General features: G+C 40.1%; 1 protein-coding gene across 1 annotated transcript; it reads right to left on the reverse strand.

Moving 5' to 3' along the window:
- Positions 1 to 980: 980 nt before the first annotated feature.
- LOC6044602 (protein Gawky) lies at positions 981 to 22,082 on the reverse strand. Its single transcript, XM_038251793.1, has 11 exons — positions 21,805 to 22,082; positions 15,414 to 16,694; positions 10,931 to 10,981; positions 7,833 to 10,861; positions 7,437 to 7,763; positions 6,894 to 7,372; positions 6,695 to 6,827; positions 6,160 to 6,630; positions 5,775 to 6,093; positions 5,477 to 5,706; positions 981 to 3,074 (listed from the first exon to the last, which is right to left on the reverse strand). Exons 4-10 carry the CDS (start codon positions 10,764 to 10,766, stop codon positions 5,561 to 5,563), a joined length of 4,809 nt encoding a protein of 1,602 aa, XP_038107721.1. The 5' UTR covers positions 10,767 to 10,861; positions 10,931 to 10,981; positions 15,414 to 16,694; positions 21,805 to 22,082; the 3' UTR covers positions 981 to 3,074; positions 5,477 to 5,560.
- Positions 22,083 to 23,280: the final 1,198 nt, after the last annotated feature.

Below are 23,280 nucleotides of genomic sequence, written 5' to 3' on the forward strand. Positions count from 1 at the left end.
CCTGCCTGTATGTAAGTGAACTATATCCGGATCGACCATCCGAGCTATCGTTGGATAAGTAATCGAAAGAGCTTCCAAACGAGTCTAAAATGTTGAAGATCTGGCTGGATTATGATAGTTTTTTTTTTAAGTGAAGCTTTGGCAATCGTCATAAATCGGCAATTTGATGATATTTAAGTGCAGAAAGGAAAAAATGTTCAAAAGAAAGAAAGTGATCTTAGTTCAAGAAAGTACGGACCCATCAACCCTCGCAGTATTGCAAACCATCAGCTTTCTTCAAATCCCAGCCTTCACGGGAACGGAACACAGTACGCACAAAAAGGTAACATCAATCGGCACACGTCTTCTGGAGTGGTGGTGGTGGTGGGTAAGGGGAAATCTGCGCATTCAAATGCACAGCTTTTCAACACACACAATTATTTTTATCGTTCTCTACACTCGGGTTTTTTTAGCACGTTATTGGCCGTCCTTACAGTCTAATGATGCCTTACTTAGAGTTATATGTGTGTGTGTGTAATTCCTTAAAGCTATGTTTCTTCCGTGAACTGGTATATATCAGAGTGTTGCACCTTACTAATAGTTAGAGGAAAAAAAATAATAACAGTTTTTTGTTTCTTAATTGTGAGCAATAAACAGAATCAACAAATGAATGTGTTTTTTTTGTTTTTCTTGGAAGATTAATGTGTGTACACAACCTAAGCTAAAGGAGGCAATTGTTAAAGAACAAAACACACGCGTTTACTCCGGTGGCGGCGTGACACACGCCTATTTTACATTTTACATCTGAGCCTTAAACCTAGGACAAGCGAATTGGATTGCGATTTAAGGATATTCTTATTTTGGACAAAGACAAATGGGAGAGTTGGGACGGGGGTTTCTTGCTTCGTTCGTGCTCTCCTCCGTCCGGATAGAATACAAAACTAAAACAAATCAACCTTTGGAGCGTGTGTGTGTGTGTGTGGTTTGAAACCTAGCTTATATACATAGGCAAATATGTTCTTTTTCTTTATTAGTATCACAAAGAGGGTCAACTAAAGCATTACCATACACAGAGAAAGACAACAACAGCTTCGACGGTATCCTGTTGCTTTTTTCACAAGCGACAAAAAAATCGGATTTGTTTGAGATTAACGCTAACACTTTTAAGGGTAATCATTCTTTCACTTGTAAAGTGTGTGTGTGCTGATGCTGCTTCTCGGGGGAATTGAAATTTACGCTATGGCAAGCTCGGAGTTCGCGGCGCGACAACGACATTGTGAGTGGGAGAGACGCAAAGGATGGCGCGAAGCCCCGGCGAATTGCTCTTACACGAGAGATATGTAAATAGAGTTTTGTTGTTGTTGTTTTTGTTTATTCTTCTTCGTTTTGGCACAGGATACTCGCGTAGAAAGTAGGTTTAAAATATAAGTTGCAATAAATAAATACGAAGCGTTTCCAAATTCTCTAGTTTGGTTTCTGATAATGGAAGGTTTTAGAAAGAGGTTGAACGAGCCCTTCTGACATCTCTGGGAATGACCCTAATCACACTACGATTGCTGCATCAGACATAGCCGTGTTTTGGTGGTGGTAAAAGTGCTGCGGCAGTTACTGGTTGTGTAGCAAAACTAACCTGCTTCTTCGTAACAAGACGCGGTACAAACAATACTTATCAAATAACAAAGAGAAAAACGGAAATCTAGCACACTCTCGTCTCGTTCTCCGATCAGAGAGCGCTGTAGATCCTGTAGTACGGATGCGTTTGCACTTTGATCCTTGTTCTACTAATATCAGTGTAGAGTTCGATCCTTGACTTTTTTTAATTTGGATGGGGGAAGTATCTCACTGAGGTGCCGTGTGCTAGCTTAGCACGAGAAATAAAGGGTCCACTTGACATGATTTGATTTTTCCTTCGATACGGATAGCTTTACTTAAAACGAAGTTAAAAAGTAATACAATAAATAGTACACAACCAATAATTTTCTACAATTCTTTAAAAAATAATAAAAATAGTAATAAAAAGAGGAAACATGTTCACTTTGCTGATTCGCACGCTGTGCCTTCATGATTTTGCCTTGTCTTTAGGTTTTGCCCTAAGCTTAAATATTATCTTTACTGTGTGTGTGTCTTTGTCTGCAAGTGCAACATTGTAACTCTTCTTCCTGCTCAAGAGATGGCGCGCAGTTATCTAGCACTTTTGTTTTCGCGATTTTTTTTTACTGTAACAATACTCTTAATTTTCAAAGCTTTCTTGTAAATGGCGTTCGTTGAGAAGCGTTTTCAGGTTCGAACAAATCGAATAAGGTCCTATCAGTTATTAAAAATTACAATTAGCGTTTGCGCTTTGTGCTGCTGTGGCAACACTGCTTGCCATACAAAAGTGGCAAAACGGGTTGTCTTTTCAACGTATTTTTTGTTGTTTTCCTCACTTCTCTTCTTTGCCCATCGCAAAAAAAAGAAAAACAGCTGTAATATACTTTCTCCTTAAAGAATTACTTGTTGTCCGAAATATATACTCTAATACCACAATTGATTTGCTTATAAATTGCTTTCACCTACTGCAAAGTGTGTGCACATAATTGTGTGTCTGTGTGTTGCGTGAATTGTGTGACTTGGCCGCCCTTTTTGGAGCCGCAAAATGAGATACACGGAAATGAAACGACGAGCGGAAAAGCAATTACTCCCTAAAGCGGCAACCTAAACTTAATAGGATTTGTGTATGTATGCTTTTTCTTTGTTTTTAGAGGGGTCCGAGTCCTCTCTCTCTCTCACACACACCTCGTACGCACACGCGAAAATTAGTTTACAATAGTAAAACTTAACATGTGAAACATATAACTAGACTTTTCTTTGACTTGAAATGTTTTGTGTGTTGGTTTTTTTTGCATTTTAAGGTTCGTTTTTTGTGTTGTTTTTTCGCATTACTTTTCTGTTTTCTCAAATATATATTAATTGTATATCGTTATATTTAAAAAAAATGATAAAAACATTCACAACACCTTAATACTACGCCAGACGAAACCGCTGACTGTGAAAAGACACTTCATTTTATAAACCCAGGCCTTCAGCTACCATCGTTCTCTGATGTCCAACAAAATCTGTGGGGGGGAGGAGGTAGAAACTACATCAGAGTGTGCCCAGAAGAACTATTGCCAAACTCAGCATTAAGTCCAATATGTGCTCCAAAATAAAAACGACATTATTCAGCGCGGCGTTAACCAGTCGGAAACAGGTTGAATTCTATCAGTAAGTGCATCTCCAGCGCGGGTAACAAACATCGAAGCAAATCAAATTTGCACCCGACGTCAACCCCACCGCGGTACCTGTCGCGGTAGCACATTTGCTCTCAGTTCTTCGGGATTTCACTTTGCTACCCGCTATTCTGCTGGTTTGCTACTGCGGCAAATGGAATGATGCACGGAAAACTGAATCATGCACGAAAAAAAATTAAATTGTTTTTTTATGTATAAAAATAAAAAAAAATGAAAAAAATAAAAATTTAAAGAAAACAAAAAAAAAACAAAAATTAAAAAAAATAAAAATTGAGAAAATTTCAAAAGATTCAAAAAAATAAAAAATAAAAAAATAAAAAAAAATATTTTTTTAAATTAAAATAGGTTAATTTTTTTTTAATTTAAAAAAATAAAAAATAGAAAAAATTAAAAAATATAATAAAATTTGAAAATTCAAAAATTTTGAAATTAAAAAAAATGACAAATTTAAAGAAATTCAACAAAATAAAAAATTAAAAAGATTGAAAAATTTAAGAAAAATAAAAAGAAATGGAAAAAAGGCATTTTAAATTAAAAAAAAAACAACAAAAATTAAGCTATTTACACGCATTTTTGAATTTTTGTAATTTTATATTTTTAAATTTCTGAATTTTAAAATTTTTGAATTTGTGACTTTATGAATTTTTGAAAAAAGTTAAACTATTTAAACACATTTTTAAATTCTTGAATTTTTGATTTTTTGAATTTGAAATTTTTTGAGTTTTTGAATTTTTGATATTTTGAATTTTAGAATTTCTAAATTTTTAAATTTTTAAATTTTTAAATTTTTAAATTTTTAAATTTCTAAATTTTGAAATTATTAAATTTTTAAATATTTAAATTTCTAAATTTTTAAATTTTTAAATTTTTAAATTTTTAAATTTTTAAATTTTTAAATTTTTAAATTTTTAAATTTTTAAATTTTTAAATTTTTAAATTTTTAAATTTTTAAATTTTTAAATTTTTAAATTTTTAAATTTTTAAATTTTTAAATTTTTAAATTTTTAAATTTTTAAATTTTTAAATTTTTAAATTTTTAAATTTTTAAATTTTTGAATTTTTAAATTTTTAAATTTTTAAATTTTTTAGTTTTGAAATTTTGAAATTTTGAAATTTTAAAATTTTGAAATTTTGAAATTTTGAAATTTTGAAATTAGGCCGATGCAAATATTTAAAAAAGTTTTTGTCCCTCGGCCCTGACCGAGGTCAAGGGGGGGGGGGGCAAAAAAATAAAAAAATATAAAAATTTAAATAACAAGCCATAGTCTTCACAATTAAATGAAAAAAAGTGTTTTAAAATGCATTTTACACTAGTTCACTGCCGTTCTACGCATAATTGTCCCATGTCAGTTTTGGACGATTTTGACTTTATGACATTTTTGAGTTTAGTTTGATGTGTACTTTAAGAAAAACACATAAAATCTGGTACTTTGTTCGCAAACTCATTAAAAACAACACCAAGTCTGTTTGTCCCATCGTTAAAGTTCTACGCATAATTGTCCCACCAAGTATTTTCTTACACGGAATCATAAGTTTTACTAAGCATTATGTCTTGTTTACCTGGTGTATAGCAAGAGAATCACGGATGATGAACTGCTAACTGGGGTGATTAGGGACACATAGGGCGAATAGGAAACCACGGGACAATTATGCGTAGAAACACAGAAATCGGTCGAAAAATTTCAATCACGTTTTTCTCAGTTGCACTTTTTTGAACATGGGACAATTATGCGTAGAACGGCAGTTCAGTTGTTTTGCAATAATTAGTTTTCAAAAAATCTAAGACCTGACAAAAACAAAAATTGTATCGAAAAAAAAGATTTTGCATCGAAAATTTTCAAAAATCTTAAGATTTTTTAATAAACCCAAACATGCTAAAAATGATTTTAAATGCAGAAAAATGTATTTTAATTTGATTTTAGTTGGTTGCACTTCAATTTTCATTGAAATTTTGAAGTTTATTGTAAAAATATTTTTTTTGCCCCCTGATTTTTCGGGCCAATTTTGAAGGGGGGTGACAAAAACTTTTAAAATATTTGTACCAGCCTTATGAAATTTTGAAAATATGACAGAACAAACTATTTCAGAATTCATAGGCTACTGAGTTGAATAAACAAGTAAAATGGCCGAACTCCACTTTTTGGAACACATAATTTGGACGTTTGAACGAGTAGTGCAATAGAACCGAGTAGAAATCGTAAAAAAAGTAAAAAAAAAGCAGTACTTACCGTTCTATCCTATAGACTTTGTTCACTTAATTAACTATCGGTTTTTTGTTTGTTGCTGTTGCTTGCTGTATCTTTTCGTGCGGCTTAATTCAGTTCAGTACCGAGCAAGCTTTCGGGTAAAAATGAGTTCAAATTGGCTGGCGTTGCTCGGTCGGATGGCCCGTCGAGTGGGGCCCACAGGTTCGATCCCGCACCACTGCTGGGCCAAGCTGATCCCCAGGTATCAACGGCTAAAACGAAGAAGCTCACGTTAGAATGCACCGTTCAACGGGTCACACCACCCCGCTCGTAATCCTACCTGGAGTGCGTACAGGTGGCGCTTGTGCGGCGGCTCCCAGTCGCCAGTTCTGACCACCAGACTGGCCACCGGCCATGCCACCGTTGGTGCCACTCGGTGGGCCAAGATGCTGCAGGATGTTCTGAACGTCGCTCTCGGTCGGAATCTCGGCGCAGATCGTGGTGTTGCCGAGCATGCAGTTATTCAGCGCCAGCTGGGCCTTGGTGGCCTCATCACGGGACGAGTACTTGCACAGTGCGATTCCGTGGTGGAGGTACACGTGGAACGCCAACAGCGGGCCGTGCTGCATGCACAGTGTGCGTAACGTTGAACCGTCAATCTACAAAAGGGGGGGCACAAACAGTTCGTTCAAGACATGAACAACTCAAACCATGGCGAAGGTTACCTGAGCGGTAAGATTCTTCAACAGAATCCATGTCGACGTCCATGCTGCGGAGCTGTTGTTCCAACCACCACCGCCAGCACCGGTAGGACCGGTTGGGCCAGCGTTCCACCCGTTGGCGTCCAACTTTCCAGCGGTCTTCAACCCCGGAGGAGCCACACGGCCTCCCTTTACGCCCAACGAGTTGTCCCACAAATCTGACGGAGGAACGATACTGTCCGGCCATGGGTTCTTCGACAGTTTGGAGCCTCCTCCGAAGCCACCATGGCCACTACCGCTCGGATTGTAGCTCCAGGTGGAGGACGTCATCGATTCAGTCGGCGAGGATTTGCTGTTGGTATTGTTATTGTTACTGTTACTATTGCTATTGGCAAATAAATTCGAATCTTTGGCAGCTGCGATGGAGAGTGGGGAACGGGCAACACTTCCTGGCGTAATGGTCGGATCATCTTCAATGCGAGTGGCAGAATTACCCTGTAATACAAAAAAAAACCCTCAATCTCAACCCAGGACTCCTCCTAAAACGCATCGTACGAACCTTCCACGGTTTACCCGGTTCAAACTCCGGCACCAGATCGCTGAACGCGTCCGCATTCGCGGCCCAGTCTTTGTTGTCTTGAGCATTCGAATCCGGCCAACCATCGCCCATCGAGCGGCCGTTGGACCAAGTTCTAAAAAAACAACAACAACAAAAACCATTAATTCACACTTAACGCAAGCTCTCTCACAAAACTCACCCGTCATCAATTCCACCGAGGACCGAACCGGGCGGCTTCGAGGTAGTTCCCGGGGCGCGCGCAAAGTCCGTCAGGTCCGAATCCTTCTCGACGGACGGCGTCGACGGAAGCTTCCACTGGTTCAGCCGCGACTGCTGACTGGTACCGCCGGCCGACGGGAACGGATTCCCGTTATCCTTCAGCGACATGTCGGAGAAGTTGCCCGGCAGGCCAGCCAGGTCGGCCGGCGTGCGGAACATGTCGCTACCCGGATGGCCGCCACCGCCCGCACCGGCCAGCGCGTTCGGATTGTTCTGCTGCTGTTGTTGCTGTTGCTGCTGCTGCTGCTGTTGCTTCACGTAGATCGTCTGCTGGGCGGTGATCTGATTCTGCAGGTTGCCGATCTGCGACTTGAGCTTGTTGATTGCAAGAGATATTTGTACGGCGCTTACACCGCCACCACCGCTGCGGTTCAGATTGCTTTGCATAACTTGTAATTGCTACGAGAGATAAAGGCAAAAGAATAATCATTTTGTCAACTAGCGGAGGACAAGCTCAACTCACCTTGATATGATTCAACAGTTGGTTTAACAACAGCAGGGTTTGTGGGGCCAGCGGTTGGTTCAGGATTTGGTGGTTCAAATAACCATGCTGGACGGCCATTTGGATCTGCTGGACGAGCATGCGTAGCTGCTGCGTCGACGGTTGAGATTGTGCATTCTGAGTAAGAGCCGAGGGCTGTACGAACGGTCCAGCACCGGCACCGTTTGGACCGCCAGCGCCACCTGCTCCGCCGGCTCCGGCACCACCATGTCCTCCACCGAACTTCATATTGTTGAAATTAAGATTTGGATTACCTCCACCGAAACCGCTCAGCGGGTTCTGATTGTTCTGGAAATGTTGAAGAAACCAAACATGTCATACCCAGTAAATCACCTCCAATCTAGCTACTAATCTTACCTGTCCCGGGAAGGGCAAGGATGAGTTTCCACCGGCAGAGAACCGGTCACCACCGAACTGGTTTCCAAACCCAGGACCGTGATCGTCCGGTCGGCGCCAGTCCCCTCCTCCGGAACCATTCCGCTGTAACATTTCGATAGCCTCTTCGAGATTCATATTGCAAATGCGGAGTGCCGTCTCAACGTCCTCTTTTTTGAAGCCTCCTTCGCACAAGATACGGAACTGCTTGCTACTGCGGATGTACTCGAGCGGGTTCATCTTGCTCGGTGGTTTGTTCATGCCACCGCCTGGCATTCCCCACTCAGAGCCCATGTCTCCTCCGTTGACGTCGTTCCAGTTATTGCCACCCATCTGTTTGCTTTGTTTGTTCCATCCGGCACCGGCAGACGGATTTTCGTTCCAGAGTGAACCGGTGTTCTTTTCCTCCCAACTGTTTCCACCGGCGTCATCGCCCCAGCCAGCGCCACCAGCTCCGCGACCTCCTCCCACATTGTTTTGTCCCCAGAGGTTGTCCGGTTTAATGGGGCCAGAGTTGCCAAGTCGGGCACTGATCGGACCACCCGGAAGATTTCCTCCGACAATCGAGTTGCGTTGAACCGAGTTGCGTGATGGTCCCTCCGAACCTTCCTTCCAGTTGGAAACGTTCGAGTTTTGGCGACTGAGCGTGTTTTGTCCCCAGACGGCCGTTCCGTCGTCAACGTTTCGACGCACACCCTGAGTCGAAGGTTCTTCCCAACCTGATGGCATCTTGTTATGGCCTGGAAGTTGATTGTTTGGCCACGGACCACCAGCACCAGATGGCGTGACAGGCGTAGTGACTTGTGGAATCTTGTTCGGGGCCATTCCTGGCATTTGGTGCTGTTCCCAAAGATTCACATTTCCATTCAACCGTCCGGAGATGCCGCGAGGATCACCACGAATCTCACGATTGCCGTCCATTCCGCCACTGATACGAATGTTTCGCATATCGATGTTGGTAGGTTCCATTCCACCGGCAGCACCTGGTGCTCCACCAGTTGGCATATTTCGTTGATCCCAGCTGGCAGCTGGTCCACCAGCATTTCCACCCCAATCGTTCTCCTTCTTGATGGCACCGGGAGCAACTCCACCTGGACCCCACATGCCGCCACCGGCACCACCGGCATTCCATGGAGGTTGTTGTGACGGGCCACCTTGAGGTGTTCCGGCAGCAGGATTACCACCAGAGGCTCCGTTCCATACGTTGGCTTGGTCACCCGAGTCGTCGTCTTCGCCCCAGACTCCACCATGGTTTGTAGTAGGTCCCCACGGAGTCTTTTGAACGGGTTGTTGCTGAGGCATTTGTCCGCCATTGCGTAGATTCGCTTCCCAGATTTCGGTACCGGTGTTGGTCTTCCACATGGGAATTCCAGCGGTAGGTCCAGTGACCGCACTGTTTGGATCTGGCTTGGATCCCGGCTCTGGCGAAGCTGGCACATCCCACCGGGTGTCCTGGTTTACATTCTCCGAGCCCCAACCATCCAATGCGTGCAACGCTTCAATCATGGTGTTCAGACGTTCAAGCTTTGGATTCGGTGTGGTTGCCGGAGCATCAGCCTGAGGCTGGGCTGCTGGCTGCTGTGGTTGGTTTGGATTGGCACTGTTGCTTGCATTCGATGCACTGCCGCTGGCACCTGCGGCCCCAGCTGGATTCGCAGCACCTCCTGAGTTGTTGGCCGGATTGACCGGATTGCCGGCGGCCCATGCATTTCCTCCCTCAGCATTCTCAACACCCGGTGTTCCTGGACCTCCAGCAGCCGGAGGTGGTTGTGGTTTACCACCGGCAGACGTTCCCGGTACACCTGGACCGGCTTGGCCCGGAGCTCCAGCACCCCACGCTGGCGGTTGCTGGGGATTTATGCCTCCCCATGAGTTGCCAGGATTGCCAGTACCGGGCGTTCCCCAAGCACTGGTTCCGTTGTTGATCGAGTCTTCTCCTCCACCACACAGTCTCATTCGCGGCAGCTTGGCGCCACTTCGCTGCACAGTCTTCTCCCACTCGGACATGCGCAGTAGATCATCAAACTTAACGTACGTTGTTGTTACTAGTTTCGAGGTTCGTTTGGCTTGTTCGGAAGTATTAGCATCGGTTGCAACATTTGCCATGGCTATATCATTGTTGTTGTCCTTAGTATCTAGGTTTTGGTCATTACAGATCAAGCTACTACATGCATCAATTATTATACTATGATTAGTGTTTACTGTTATCAGGTATTCAATTAAATCACATATCATATTCACAGTGTCATTATCATTCATCGTGATTTTGATCAGATGATTGAAATGTGTCAAATTCCCGTCTTTCGTAACGTTGTAGCAACCTGTCTTTCCGGTTTCCGGTTCGAGCTCGCTCAGTGCATAGTATTGTCCAGCGAGCCGGTCACGTTCCTGCTTTTGCTGCTGCTGCTGCTGCTTTTGGACACCAATCACCACAAACGCAATGCAATCGATATTCGGCGTTGTTGTCGCAGCACGTTTACGAATAGTTGGATTACTTTTAACGGTTAGTAAAATATCGGATACAATCCCTGATTGTTGCTCAGACTCATTGATCGATTGTAGTAACAGTGGTTTTTGCTCTGGTTCGTCCAGTACACGCCGCAGCTGCTGATAGGCCTCGCTGAGAGCCACCTTCGCTTCCTTCGACAGTTCCGGTTCCGGTTGCCTGCTTTCCGCTCCGATTAAACAACTTAGCAAACTATTAAGTGATTTCTTAAAAGCGTATTCAGACTTGTTCGTGTTGTTTTGAGTAATAGTTGTAGTACTTTTTGTAGCAGTAGAAATAGTAGTTGTAGTAAATTTAGCAGTAGTAGTAACAGTACTGGTGATATTTTTATCGGATTTCTTAATATTAAGGATCATTAATACGTCTAAATTCTTTGTATGATTTTCGATACTAGAGATGAAGCTTTGCATTTTTTTTGTTATTTGCTGTATTTTGTGTTGTAGCTACTTCGTAGTTCTGTACGAAACTATTGCATTTCTTGGTAGAGAAATGAAAATACAAGGATCTGAAAAGCCATATCATACAATTAGAATCATTGGGTACTACTCAGAACGGATCAACTGCTCGGACTTACCTCAGATTCTAAACACTTTTACTACTTGCTCGAGTGTAATCTTCGGGCAAACTGCAAGAGAGAATAAAAAAAGGAAAACTAAATAAATGACGCTGTACTTTTTTGTTCCGTTTTTTTTTTTGCTAGGGACTAAAATCTACTGCTTTGATCTTGAATCCATCATACAGCATGTAACAACATTTTAGATCGTCCACCAGTTATAATTGGTCCGAGCTGCTGGGAATCATTAGGCCACATGGATCGGTCCATAAGAACCATTGTCCGAAGTCCTTGTGAAGATACAGCGGCTTTAAAAATAAAATTTCTGAAAAAAACTACACAGCAAATTTTGGATTGCCATTTCAGTAAAGTAATAAACTGAATGCGATTTAGTAATCATCACTTTTGCTGAAATTCGGTAATGAACAAAAACACTGTTGAAAAATCCTCTTTCAAACATGTTGTGTTTTTTTTTAAATTTTGTAGGTAAGAAAAATCTTAATATCAAATGCCTCGTTTTTTTTCTCACCTGTTTTTTTTAGGTTTGGACGATGATGATGAAATAAATGTATAAATAACAGTACTGGAAACATTTTCAATGACAAGCAAAATCAAATTTTGATAAATGAAATACCAGCAACGATTGAAGAATCTTCAGCAAATGATCTGTCAAACTGCCAAAAGAAAATTACTGAATTTCCGCGAAATAATTTGTCGTTTCTTTTGTTGAAATTTCAGTTGTTTTAACAACCAATTTACTGAAATTTCAGTAAATCATCTATCAAAGTGACAAATATCAGTTAACTGAGAATTCAGTAAAATCTAAAATACTGAAATTTCAGTAGATGAAAATTCAGTAAAATTTTACTGAATTTCAGTAAAAAAACGTTACTTAATCCACCTTTAGGTGGTTGGTGCCTTCCTCACATTTAGAGGGTAATGCAATCTAAAATAGTTACAAAAAGGTGGAACTTTCAGTGTTCTATAAACTTGATTAATTATTCATACCATCAGTCACATGATAGATCCGGGCAACGTTTACATCAAATTATCGGAGATCCGGCCTCTAAAAGGTTCATGAATAACACTTAAGTATTTATAACTTTTGATAGGTTTGTCAGATCTGCAATCTATTGAATTCGTTGGAAAGGTCTTTCGATTACCTATCCAACGACAAGTCGCATGATAGATCCGGACAACGTTTTCATCGAAATACATGAGTCCGACCTCTAAAAAGTTCATAAATAACACTTAAGTGCTTATAACTTTTGATAGGGTCCTCATATCTTCAATCTTTTGAACTCGTTGAAAAGGTCTTTTGAATACCTTTCTAAAAATGTATAAAATAACGGGGTTTCTAACAAAAACCACCCTTTTTACAATCTTCCGGACTTTTTTTAAAATCGTTTTTTTAGCATAACTTTTGAAGTACTTAACTAAACCATATAATTTTCAATAGCGACTTATGGGACCTCAAGACGGATCGAATGAGACCACCACACACACAGACATTTGCTCAGAATTTGATTCTGAGTCGATATGTATACATGAAGGTGGATCTAGGAGGTCAAATTAAGAATTTCGTTTTTCGAGAGATTTTATAGCCTTTCCTCAGCAAAGTGAGGAAGGCAAAAATCCGAAGTAACAGTTCAATAGGGCGAATCTGCGTTTGGAAACAAGCAGTCAATCCCTTTTGCTCAAGTGACAGTTCACGTAAAGTTAAAGCGGGATAAACTACTTGTTTACAAACGCAGATTCGCCCTACTGAACTGTTATTACTCGGTATTATTTTTTTTCGAGACTGAAAAAAAAAAACACCAAAAAATGTCTAAAACCCCTTTTTATTCAACATTTCTATTTTTAAAGCCGCTGTTTCTTCACAAGGGTTGTACTTAAGACATTGTTCGACATGGAGATTTATTGTATTTTATCTGTATCTGTTTTTGCCCGCCCGTGTGGATCAATTGGACCGCGCACTGGACTCACAATCCAGAGGTTGCTGGTTCGAATACCGTGGCGGGCGGCGCTCTAAAAATTCTAAGTGTAAATATGGGTATCCGGCGTCGCTCCGTCGGCGACGAAGTCTAAAGTACACTTCGTTTCGTTTATCTGTATCATGTCAAATTCGTAGCCATAAAAGAGATTTTCACATTTTTAGCAGCAGATTTAAGCATATAGAAGCAACTGTTGAAATTTGTTTAATGATATAGGGGAACTAATTCCAGCGTGCCTCTAATGTTGGCAGGTCAGAACTTTGACATTCAATTAAAGCTAATTAAAAGCGTTTTCAACTGAAATCGAGTGATACATAGCTCAATGAGAAGCGAGCAAGCAAGTTTCTATCGAAAGTTTTGCAAAATTAGTTGTTTAAATAGTGAAAATCAGCAAATTGGATGGAATTAGGAGCGAGTGCTTAACCTGCCAAACATACGAGAATTTCCCCTATATAGATATTTTTTTGAATCTGTAAAAAAAACAGCGAACGGTTCCAGCGGACAACCCAACGATCCCTCCTGGATGGGGGTGGTCGTTTGCAAACGTGGTCGCTGCCGGTAGCGGCGATGGGGCCCAGCAAGGAGTCACCGGGGAAAATCTCTTTACCCTGCCGGAGTTTTTTGCTAACGCGGGGGAGATGTTGACGCGGTTTCGGAGCTGCTGTAGCTAGCAAGACGGAGCAATTTCTGGCCCTCGGAGAGCTGATGATTAAGGGGTTACATACATGTAGAAAATCATAAAATTTCATATTACAGACATATCCCGTGTGCATGACGAAGCCCGATTTTGAAATTTTGTTTTTAAAAAAATACAAAAATCAAAAACGTCAGTTTTTTTTTATATGAAAAACACAACAATATTTTTAGCCTTTTTTTTAAATGAGTTTTTTTTAAATTGGCCTTCGTCATACACACAGGACCGGAGTCTTCAACACAATTTTGAGCCGATTTGGTCAAGGCAGTGTTATGATATCGTAGCACCCGTTTTTTGAAACTGCAAATAGCTATATCTCGGCATTGATAAAACCAAATGTCTCCAATCTGTTTTGATGATAGATGATAATGTATTTTTTAATTCCCTAAAAACAGATTTCAAATTATATTAAATCTCTGATTTTTTTTCGATTTACATGTATGTATCCCTTAAGCACATCTACAATGGATAAAAAACCTGTGATATGATATAGATATAAGCTTTCTCTACTTCTATCCTCTATCCTTTGCAATTTTTGTAAGTTTTTTTGTTTTTCTTGCTCTTGCAAGAAATATTTTAAAAAAAGTGTCCACGTGGTTTATGGACGGTTCTCTTCCAGACTAAAGTTAGAAATCGATTTTAAGCATAACTTTTGAAAACATCATGTTTTATTTATGGGACCCCAAGACGTTCCGAATGAGCCCCGAAAAAAGGCAAAATTGGTTCAGACAGTCCCGACATATGAAAGTGCAACTATTTTGATCGATAACCCACAACAAACAGACATTTGCTAAAAATTTGATTCTGAGTCGATTGAATAGGTAAATTAATGAAGATGGGTCTAGGAATTCAAATTGAGTACAGTACTTGTTCGGTAACTGGGCTGAGAACGTAGCCCAGTCACCGATGCATAATATTTACTTGATGAAATATAAAAATAAATGTTACTCAAATATATGTACAATGCTCGGGTGAGTTTTCAAAAAGCCGTAAGAGCCACTGTGACCTCTGACACTAATTTTCGTTTTTCTCGAAAATGAAACAAAATTTCATTTATTTCAAGTATGGGGCACTTGAAGGACGTGTAAATGAACAATTTCGAGCATTTTTGATATTGGTTTTTCGTAAGTAGGTCGAATACCGATGCAAAAAGGACTTTGTTTACCAATGGCTCTTACGGCTTTTTGAAAACTAATCCGAGAATGCTTACTTAAATTGTGACTTGAAAATAAATTAAAGTTAGAGGTCGTTAGCTCAATCCAGGTGTAGGAGTCGTCTCCCTGAGTCCTGCCTCGGTTGAGTCACTGGTAGGCAGTTGGACTTACAATCCAAAGGTCGTCAGTTCGAATCCAGGGGTGGATGGAAGCTACGGTGTAAAAAGACATTTGCAATTGCCTCAACAAGCAAGCCTTCGAACACTTAGTTTCGAGTAGAAACGGTAGCATGGCTAGGCTAGGATGGATTTTTTTGATTACGGTGTTTGTGAATGACCCCTCGGACAAATCTAGAACAAATGTTGGTCAAAGGAGGGGCCCGTGTACAATGTTCGAAAACGGAACGATTTCAATTTCGCCATTTTGCCATTTAAAATTCTACCGCGAGCGTTCAATTAAATCGGCCGCCAAAAAATAAATAAATATAATAACCAGACAGTACAAACATGACCACATCTGAAAAAATCAACCATTGACAAAACGTCGCAACAAATTTGTGCACACCCAACCCAATAATCATCCCGCCCGTCCCAAGTACGTCCTATACGCGACGATTTATTTTTTTATTTAATTTTCAGTTTTCCATCAACGTTTGCACTCACCGGTGTTGTAGTTGTGAGTGTCAGCGTGCGTGGTGTGTTTTTGTTCTTCTCTGCTTTATTTGTTGTTGTTGTTGTAATGTGCGCATCGACTCAAATCCGGAACTTTTTCCCGAGCACCACCCACTACCACCACTTTTAGCGGTTGCACTTCCTGCGATTCACGATCACGACGACACCACCCCACTTGTTATTGTGGTGACGTTGTTGTTGTTGTTGTTGGGGCTCTTTTATCAGTGCGCGATGATCGTGTGTATGTGCGATACGATACAGGGGGAGCACCTTTTCTGTTGTTCTTCTTCTGTCGCTCTCTTCTTGATTGCTTCACTCTCGCGCGGTGTTCACTCAATTATGCAACGACGACGACGTTCACGAGCAAGTGTGTTAGTGTGTGCCTGTTTGTTTGCTTGTGGACACAGGTGCGCGGACGTGTGTGTGTGTGTGTACTCTGATAGGAAAATAACCACTGAGCGCTGTTCAACTTCTAATCCTCTTTGTTTTGTGTTTACACTTTTCAATTTCGCACACACCCCAATCTTCCGCACTGTTTTGGCAAGATCTCCGATAAGACGACGATCGTCGAGTACTTGCGGCTTCTTCCTTGTTCCGAGCCTGGGTTCACTTGCGTCACACGCTCACTGTCTCAGCCCACGGTGTGCCGCCGCGGTCCTCGCGTGTGGTTGTGTACTTTCCGTTCCGTTCTTATTGCCCAACTCGATGTAATGGTTTTAGTTGCAGTTGATGAACACCTCGCCGAAAAAAAAAGGCAACAACAAAACGGAAAATGTGTGACGTCGAAGGCTCCACTTTTTTTTGGGTTCTTATTGCAGCAGAGCCGATAGTTTGTGCCCTCACACTCTGCAATTCTCCGCTCGTACTCGGCTTGAAATCCACCTTTTTTTTCCTCCTCACTCGCTCACTTTTTTTTCCTTGGTTCAAATACTAATAAAAATCACATATTAAAATTTCTATTTTAGGGACACATCAGAGAGACAGTGCCACCAGCGCCGTCGTCGTGAAATCAAGAAGCAACTCAAACATAGAAGGAGCGAAAAAAAAATACGCGAATCGCCACTTTTTCCCTGACACAGCAGCGGCAGCAGCAATCTAATTGATACTACACACTCCGAGCTCTGGCTAGCTGGCTGGCTGACTGCGAGTGTGTTTGTGACTGGCTGGCAGGCTGTTGGTGTGACCACCCCGGGGACACACACAGGGACAGAAGGTCTCCTCCGGCAGCAAGAAGGGGCTCACGAATGTCGAGTCGTCGTCGGGAGAGCGGCGCTGTAAAGGAAAACAAAATGAAAAGAAAAGAAAAACAGTGTGAATTAAAAATTTGTTGTTTGATTTTGCACAGCTCTGATAGATAACGCGAGGCGAGAGATTGCCGCTGCCCGGTATATGGCCAACGGCGGCTGATGGTGGCGATTATTTGATTTGAAACGGTGCTGAAGCATTCGCGGAAGGGTTTGGGAAATGAACTTACTTGCGCCATTTGATTTAGTTCGGAACAAAGTTATAACGGGCTAATTGATACAACGTCCACTGATTCCATGGACCAGACGTGTTGTTACAGTTTCTCGTTAATTCTGGTTATCTATTAACATTTCGCAACCATTACTGACCATTTGTGTAATCAGAGAGATAAAGGGAGGTGAGGGAAGCCGAAACGAGGAAAGATACACCATCGCTCGTACGGCCAGCATTTTTTTAAGTTGTGCAATTTTTCGCAATTTTATTAGCAATTTGTTTTTTATTTGGATTAAGCTTGGTCCATCAATTACTTATGTCCAAATAGGTTACTACGTTCAAGATTCCACACAAACTTGAGAGCTTCCATACACAATAAAAGCGTTCGAAAGTCCATGTCATAAGAAGGAATTTTCTAATCGTTTTTTTATCTTCGCCAAAGGTGTAGGTTATAGTTTGGACTTAGCAGAAAAAAGTAGTAAACACAAGCCCAATTTTTGACATAACTTTTTTTTAATTTAACCTCGATTTTCATTGATTTCACCCCTTACGATTTTTTCCCATTTTTGATGATTGTTGAACAAAAGTTTTGGAAAAAAAACCCTAAATCTTTATTTTTTTAAAACCAATTTTGATGCTAATTGAATTTGCTATTGAAACGCAGTCAGAGTGAAAAAAATCCGATGATCCGAAGAACAACTTTGTAGAAAATCGCGAAGCGCTTGGAATTGATCCCGAGAAGATCTCTAAGACGAAAATTTTTTATCAGGTTGAGGAATAATTTCTAGAAGATTGAAGTTTCATTCTCTTGACTTTCATATATCGGTAAACAACGCAAATTAAATAAGTCGCTTATAAATATAATAAAATAACATGACAAGCAAAGCCTGTAAACAAAGCCTGTAAAAAAAATGAAATTACGAGCCATGGTTTCAACATTTTAATGAAAAAAAGTGTTTTAAAATGCATTATACACCTATCCAGTTGTTTTGCCATCATTAGTTTCCAAAATATCTAAGTATTGACGAAATTATTTTTGGAATTTCACAAAAATTCAAAACATTTTTAAACAAGCCCAAACATACTAAATATGATTATCAATGCAGAAAAAAATGCATTTTAGGTTGTTTTTAGTTGATTAGACTTCTATTTTCATGGAAATTTTGATTTTTTTTGAATGTTTTTTGGCCCCCTGATTTTTTAGACTAAACTTTGAATAATATTTGCAACGGCCTTAGTAAAATATTATTATTTTATTTAAAAATGAACGAAACGTTTCAAATACATTCTAATCTGGTGTATCTAAGTGATAACAGTTCAATTGTTAGCAAATTAAAATTTTTAAAATCATTTATTACATAAAAACTGGATTTTTTTTAAAAACTTGTTCTATCAAAGTCTTAGTAAAGACCTGGAATAAGATGATTATAAAAAAAATCCGACAGATTTTTAACGTTTTTGATGGGTTATAACGAGCATTTCCTGAGCTTGTTACACTTGCTCCACTTTCCCCTGATCCCCCTTTAGGTGGTTGATTAGGGTGCGCCAAAATGGCAATAGTTGAGCTGTTTCGGATAGGCGGGCAAACAACCATAGTTTGGCATCCACAGAAGCACTCCTGAAAGTTTCAGCCAATTTGGTTAAGAATTCGAGGTGCCCAGTATAGGCAATAAAACGTCAAAATTGCCCCCCACTAGAGGGCGCTCAATCTTGGGGCGATGTTTTCATTATAACCTACAGCGAGTAAATTGGTTTGAAATTTGAAATTGTTTTATTTCATCATAAAATCGACATTAATAGCAAATTATACCATTTTCAGGTAAGAAATAAATAGCTTAATTGATATTTTTGTGATGGCCGTTTTAACCAGTTAATTATCTGATTCAAAATAAGGGAATGTTTTAATCAACCAAAACCTAACTAATCAATTGAGAATGTAGATTATTCATGTGGACAAATATTTTTAAAGTCACTTCTACCATAAAAGCAAAGATCTGCTTGAAAAATGATAATTGGATTGGTTTTCAAAATTAGCAATCTAACCTCATTCTCGCGTTTTCAATCCGGATCTCAGAATTTTCAATGAAAAAGGCAACTTAGCAAAAAATCAAAAGGTCAGTCGATAGAACTTTTTATTTCTTACCTCCTGTTAACTTTATTTTATTCCAAAAGATCAATTTTCTTTTTAAAAACCTTAAAATAGTTTTCATTCCCCTTTGCACTTATCGCGCAAAAACGTAAACGTAACCTTGCACCAAAGTTCTTCTACTCGAATGTAGGTGGCGAATCGAGTTTTTAGCTTTGGTTTTGGGGGCCTATAAGAGATCTCCACGGTTTCTCTCACGCACACCATCATTCTGTGTTAGTATTTGTATTTGAAGCATTGTTTTGGTTTTGAACGATTGTGATTGGCTGAATTCCAAGCAGCTGATTTTGTTTACACTTTTTTTACGCAGACATAGGCAAATCGAGTAGATCAATCGTCTGTAAAAACCAGCTGTTTACCACGTGATCGTGGTAGAACAAAGGACACAGCTGATTTTGACAGACGAATCATTCTACTGGATTTGCCTATGTCTGCGCGTAAATTTTGTTACAAACTAACACATTCTCGCGCGTGGATATCTCTATTGGAATAGAGCTATCTAAGCCCGATCTCACGCACACTAGCTTACCATTTGTTTTTGCTGGCGGGTACAAATTTTAACCTAAAAATCCTTCGTGTACGTACACGCAATACATGCGCACGTAGATAACTCTATTCGAACCCAAGTGTATGCGGAAAACGACAATTTTCATCTTTTGTTCGCCCAACAGTTCAAAATTCATCTAAAAGAATTTAAGTGCTGCACATGCATGGATTTTTATATTTGGAACAACTTTGTAGAACATTGTAGATTGATTTGATTCAAACTGACTTAGTTATAAGCGGATTTAGTGATATCAACGTAATTCCAATTTTCCATACGGTTATGACAAAAAGTCTGTACAAAATGGCTTTTCGATGGTCAGTTTGATCAGAAATAATTTGACAACTGGTTTGGTTTGGTTCAGTTTAATTTTGAGGAATGACCGATCGGGGTGGGAATCAGCCACAGGTTGATGCATTCCTCACATTAATCCAGCCTTCAAGTGTACACTCTACAAATTTTAAATATATTATCAAACAGAATTCAAGAGCTGACGTAAATACTTATCATGTAACCAAAAATCCAACGTCAATATTTGTCTTTACACAACAAACCCGAAACAAATGTATAATCAACACATAAGGGAGCGTTCTTTTATTACGTAACGCGAAAAATCGGACTTTTAGACCCCCTCCCCCCCCCCCCTCGTAACAAAATTTCCATACAAATTTTAAAAATTTTGTATGGAGCGTAACACGGCCTCCGACCCCCCCTCCCCCCATACTGCGTTACGTAATAAAAGAACGCTCCCTAAGTGCTCATAACTTTTGATAGGGTTGTCAGGTCTTCAATGTTTTGGCCTCGTTGAAAAGGTCTTTTCAATACCTTTCTTAAAATGGATAATAAGACCAATATAATTGCAAAAAATCTTTAAAAGTACTTAAACTAAACTTGCTGATTTTGAGACGGTTCAAAACGGCCAAAATTCGTGAAGCCTATCAGGAGATAATCGAGTGACAATTTTTTGTCCACACATCCACACAGACATTTGCTCAGAACTTGATTCTGAGTCGATATGTGTATGTGAAGGTGAGTCTAGGAGGTCAATTGAAGAATTTCATGTTTCGAGTGATTTTATCTTGACTAAACTCTATGAAATTTTCAGCATAAGCAGTTCGGAATGTCTACTTTCAGATGCTATTTGAATAACTTAACTAACTTAGACATGGTTTTGTTCGAACGCAAACCAGTTAAATACGGAACAACGGATCAGTTCACTTTTTACTGCGTTGGGTTCGTATGAGCCCAAGGACAGTTTTTACACTAACTAATAAACACTCTGGCCACTCTCGAACCGATTCCGAAGCATTGGCAAATTGTATGGGAATAGTTACGTTGTATTACATGTTGATCACAGGAGGCTGAATAAGCAATCAAGCTCAGTACGTCAAAATACAAAAAAAGGAGACAAGGCAAAGTTTGTCGGGTTTAGCTTGTTTTCATTAAAGTACGCAAAATAATGCCTTATGTTAGAGGTAATTTGCCATTCGCTTATGTTTTAATTTCTTAAGTGAGGGTTGCATATCTTTTAATAGAAGTTTTATTAAATGATATCCTAAATCCTGATCCTCAAACGAAAAAATAGCAAATTTAAATACTTCCTATCGGGTGTTTTAACAAACCTTGTTCTACAACTATATATTCAAGAGTACGCCACTAGGTAGGAACTCATTTTCAAATAAGTTTCGATCTCGGGGATTAATACAGGCAGCCTTCATGTTACAGACCAGTGCACGATCCAAATAATCCACCCAGGTTGGAGGTCAAATCCCTGTCCGACAAATCCGTCTCCATCGAATGAGTTGTTCCGCGTGGTTCGCCCCTCCGTACCGTACCGGGGTCAGGAGGGCCACAAACAGAGGTTACTTTTTCTCCGCACTCGACGGACTGTCCCGCAAAGTCCCGTACACTTTTTACCACCACCCAAAACAAACCACCACCACACACACCAACATGTTTGCGCGCTCGGCCAAACAAAACGCAAACTTAAATTTGCCAAATGGAACATTATTTAAATTTCATTAAAAAGTTGAAATAATTGCGAAATTACGTATAATGTTTACTTAAATATGTAAAGATTTTACGTATTTACAAAAAATATTTTTTATTTAAATTTCCGAACATTTTGGTTCCCAGTTTGACCGCATGATGGCGCGCTCGTGTGGACAAGTTGCAAAGTCAACAACATTGGCGTAGCTAGCAGTAGAAGTGGGAGAGAGAACGCTTGCGCTTACCCGAAGAGAGAGAGAAGAGCACACCGAAGGCTGAGGAGGACCGAGTCCGAATCCCAATTTTTTAGGCAGCGACTTGGAAGGAAACTGAAATACGCAATTTTCACGACTTTGCACGCGCGTTCACGGCGAAAAACACCAGCCACTTTTGCACAGACGCTTCCGGTAGAACTTGCGCACGTTTCTCGACGGCTGCGATACTCATTTAACGTCGAAATTTGCGATAGAAAAACACACGGGAGCCATTTCTCACCCGATTTTGGCCATTTGCAAATAACGTTCTGGCCGTGCGCGGGAGGTACTAGATTTTTATCGTGCGCCGCCATGCAGTGATGGCCTATCTACAATCACTTAGCTTAGAATAGTTAAGTAAAGTAAAACTTAGAAAATGTACACAACTTACGGCCGTCATCCACAATCAACTTAGAAAATTTGCTGGGCTGATATACGTTGCTATGCAGTTGTTTGTTTACCTTTGATATGGAAACGTCAGCTTACCGTAGATTTTGAAATTTTCCAAACCATACGTCAAGTTTCTAATTTTATTCCTTTTCATTGTAGAAGATCAGATTCATTTCCATTGATTCAAACTCCTAAGCTAAGTGAAATTTTCTAAGTTAAGTGATTGTAGATAGGCCATGAGCTGTGACGGAAAAGGTACGGGAGGCAAACGTCAAAAAAGCGACAACCCAGTATACTCAATCCGAATTCTGAAACGGAATTTAATTCAAATCGTACCCGAATTCCGTTTCAAACATAAAGCTGAGAACAAGCTTATTCGTTCTACGCTGTGATGGACGGAAAACTTTGCGCCATGGCGGACTGCAGTTTGATTTTTCCATGATCTTTGAGTCGAACAATCTACAGGGGTTATTATGTTCAATGATCGATGACTGGCAGGATATAATCTTAGCCTGCCTGTTGTCATCGACCACTAAACATAGTTACCCCTGTATATTGTTCGACTGACAGTTTAAGTAAGAAAATCGAACTGGTGCAACGTTCTGCGTCGAACGGATAATCTTGTTCATAGCTTAACAACCAGTTCCGTGCACATACCGGTTGTTGTATTTTTTTATAAAAATGTGTGCTTGAATGAAAACTTGATGGTAATTTTCAAAACATTTGCTAAAAATGCTGCTTATTAAATTAACCGTTGCTTTTCGATAAAAGTAAGCACAAATCAAGCAAAACAATGTAAATGGGCCAAAGCCGAAGTGTAAACAAACAGTCTGTCCTGCTTACGTCAGTGGATGTGAACAAGCAGAACAGACTGTTTGTTTACACTTCGGCTTTGGCCCATTTACATTGTTTTGCTTGAAATAAGGTAAAATCAAGCAAAACAATGTCAATGTACCATTAGGGTGGAATCGAGTTACACTCAACCCCCGGTGGTTGGTCACTTTTTCGTTTGACCCTTTTTTGTTTGTACCCCGTTGGTTGGTCAAAGTCAAACTAAAAAGTGACGAACTGTCACTT

The sequence above is a fragment of the Culex quinquefasciatus genome, chromosome 2 (assembly GCF_015732765.1).
Source record: "Culex quinquefasciatus strain JHB chromosome 2, VPISU_Cqui_1.0_pri_paternal, whole genome shotgun sequence".
NCBI lineage: Eukaryota > Metazoa > Arthropoda > Insecta > Diptera > Culicidae > Culex > Culex quinquefasciatus.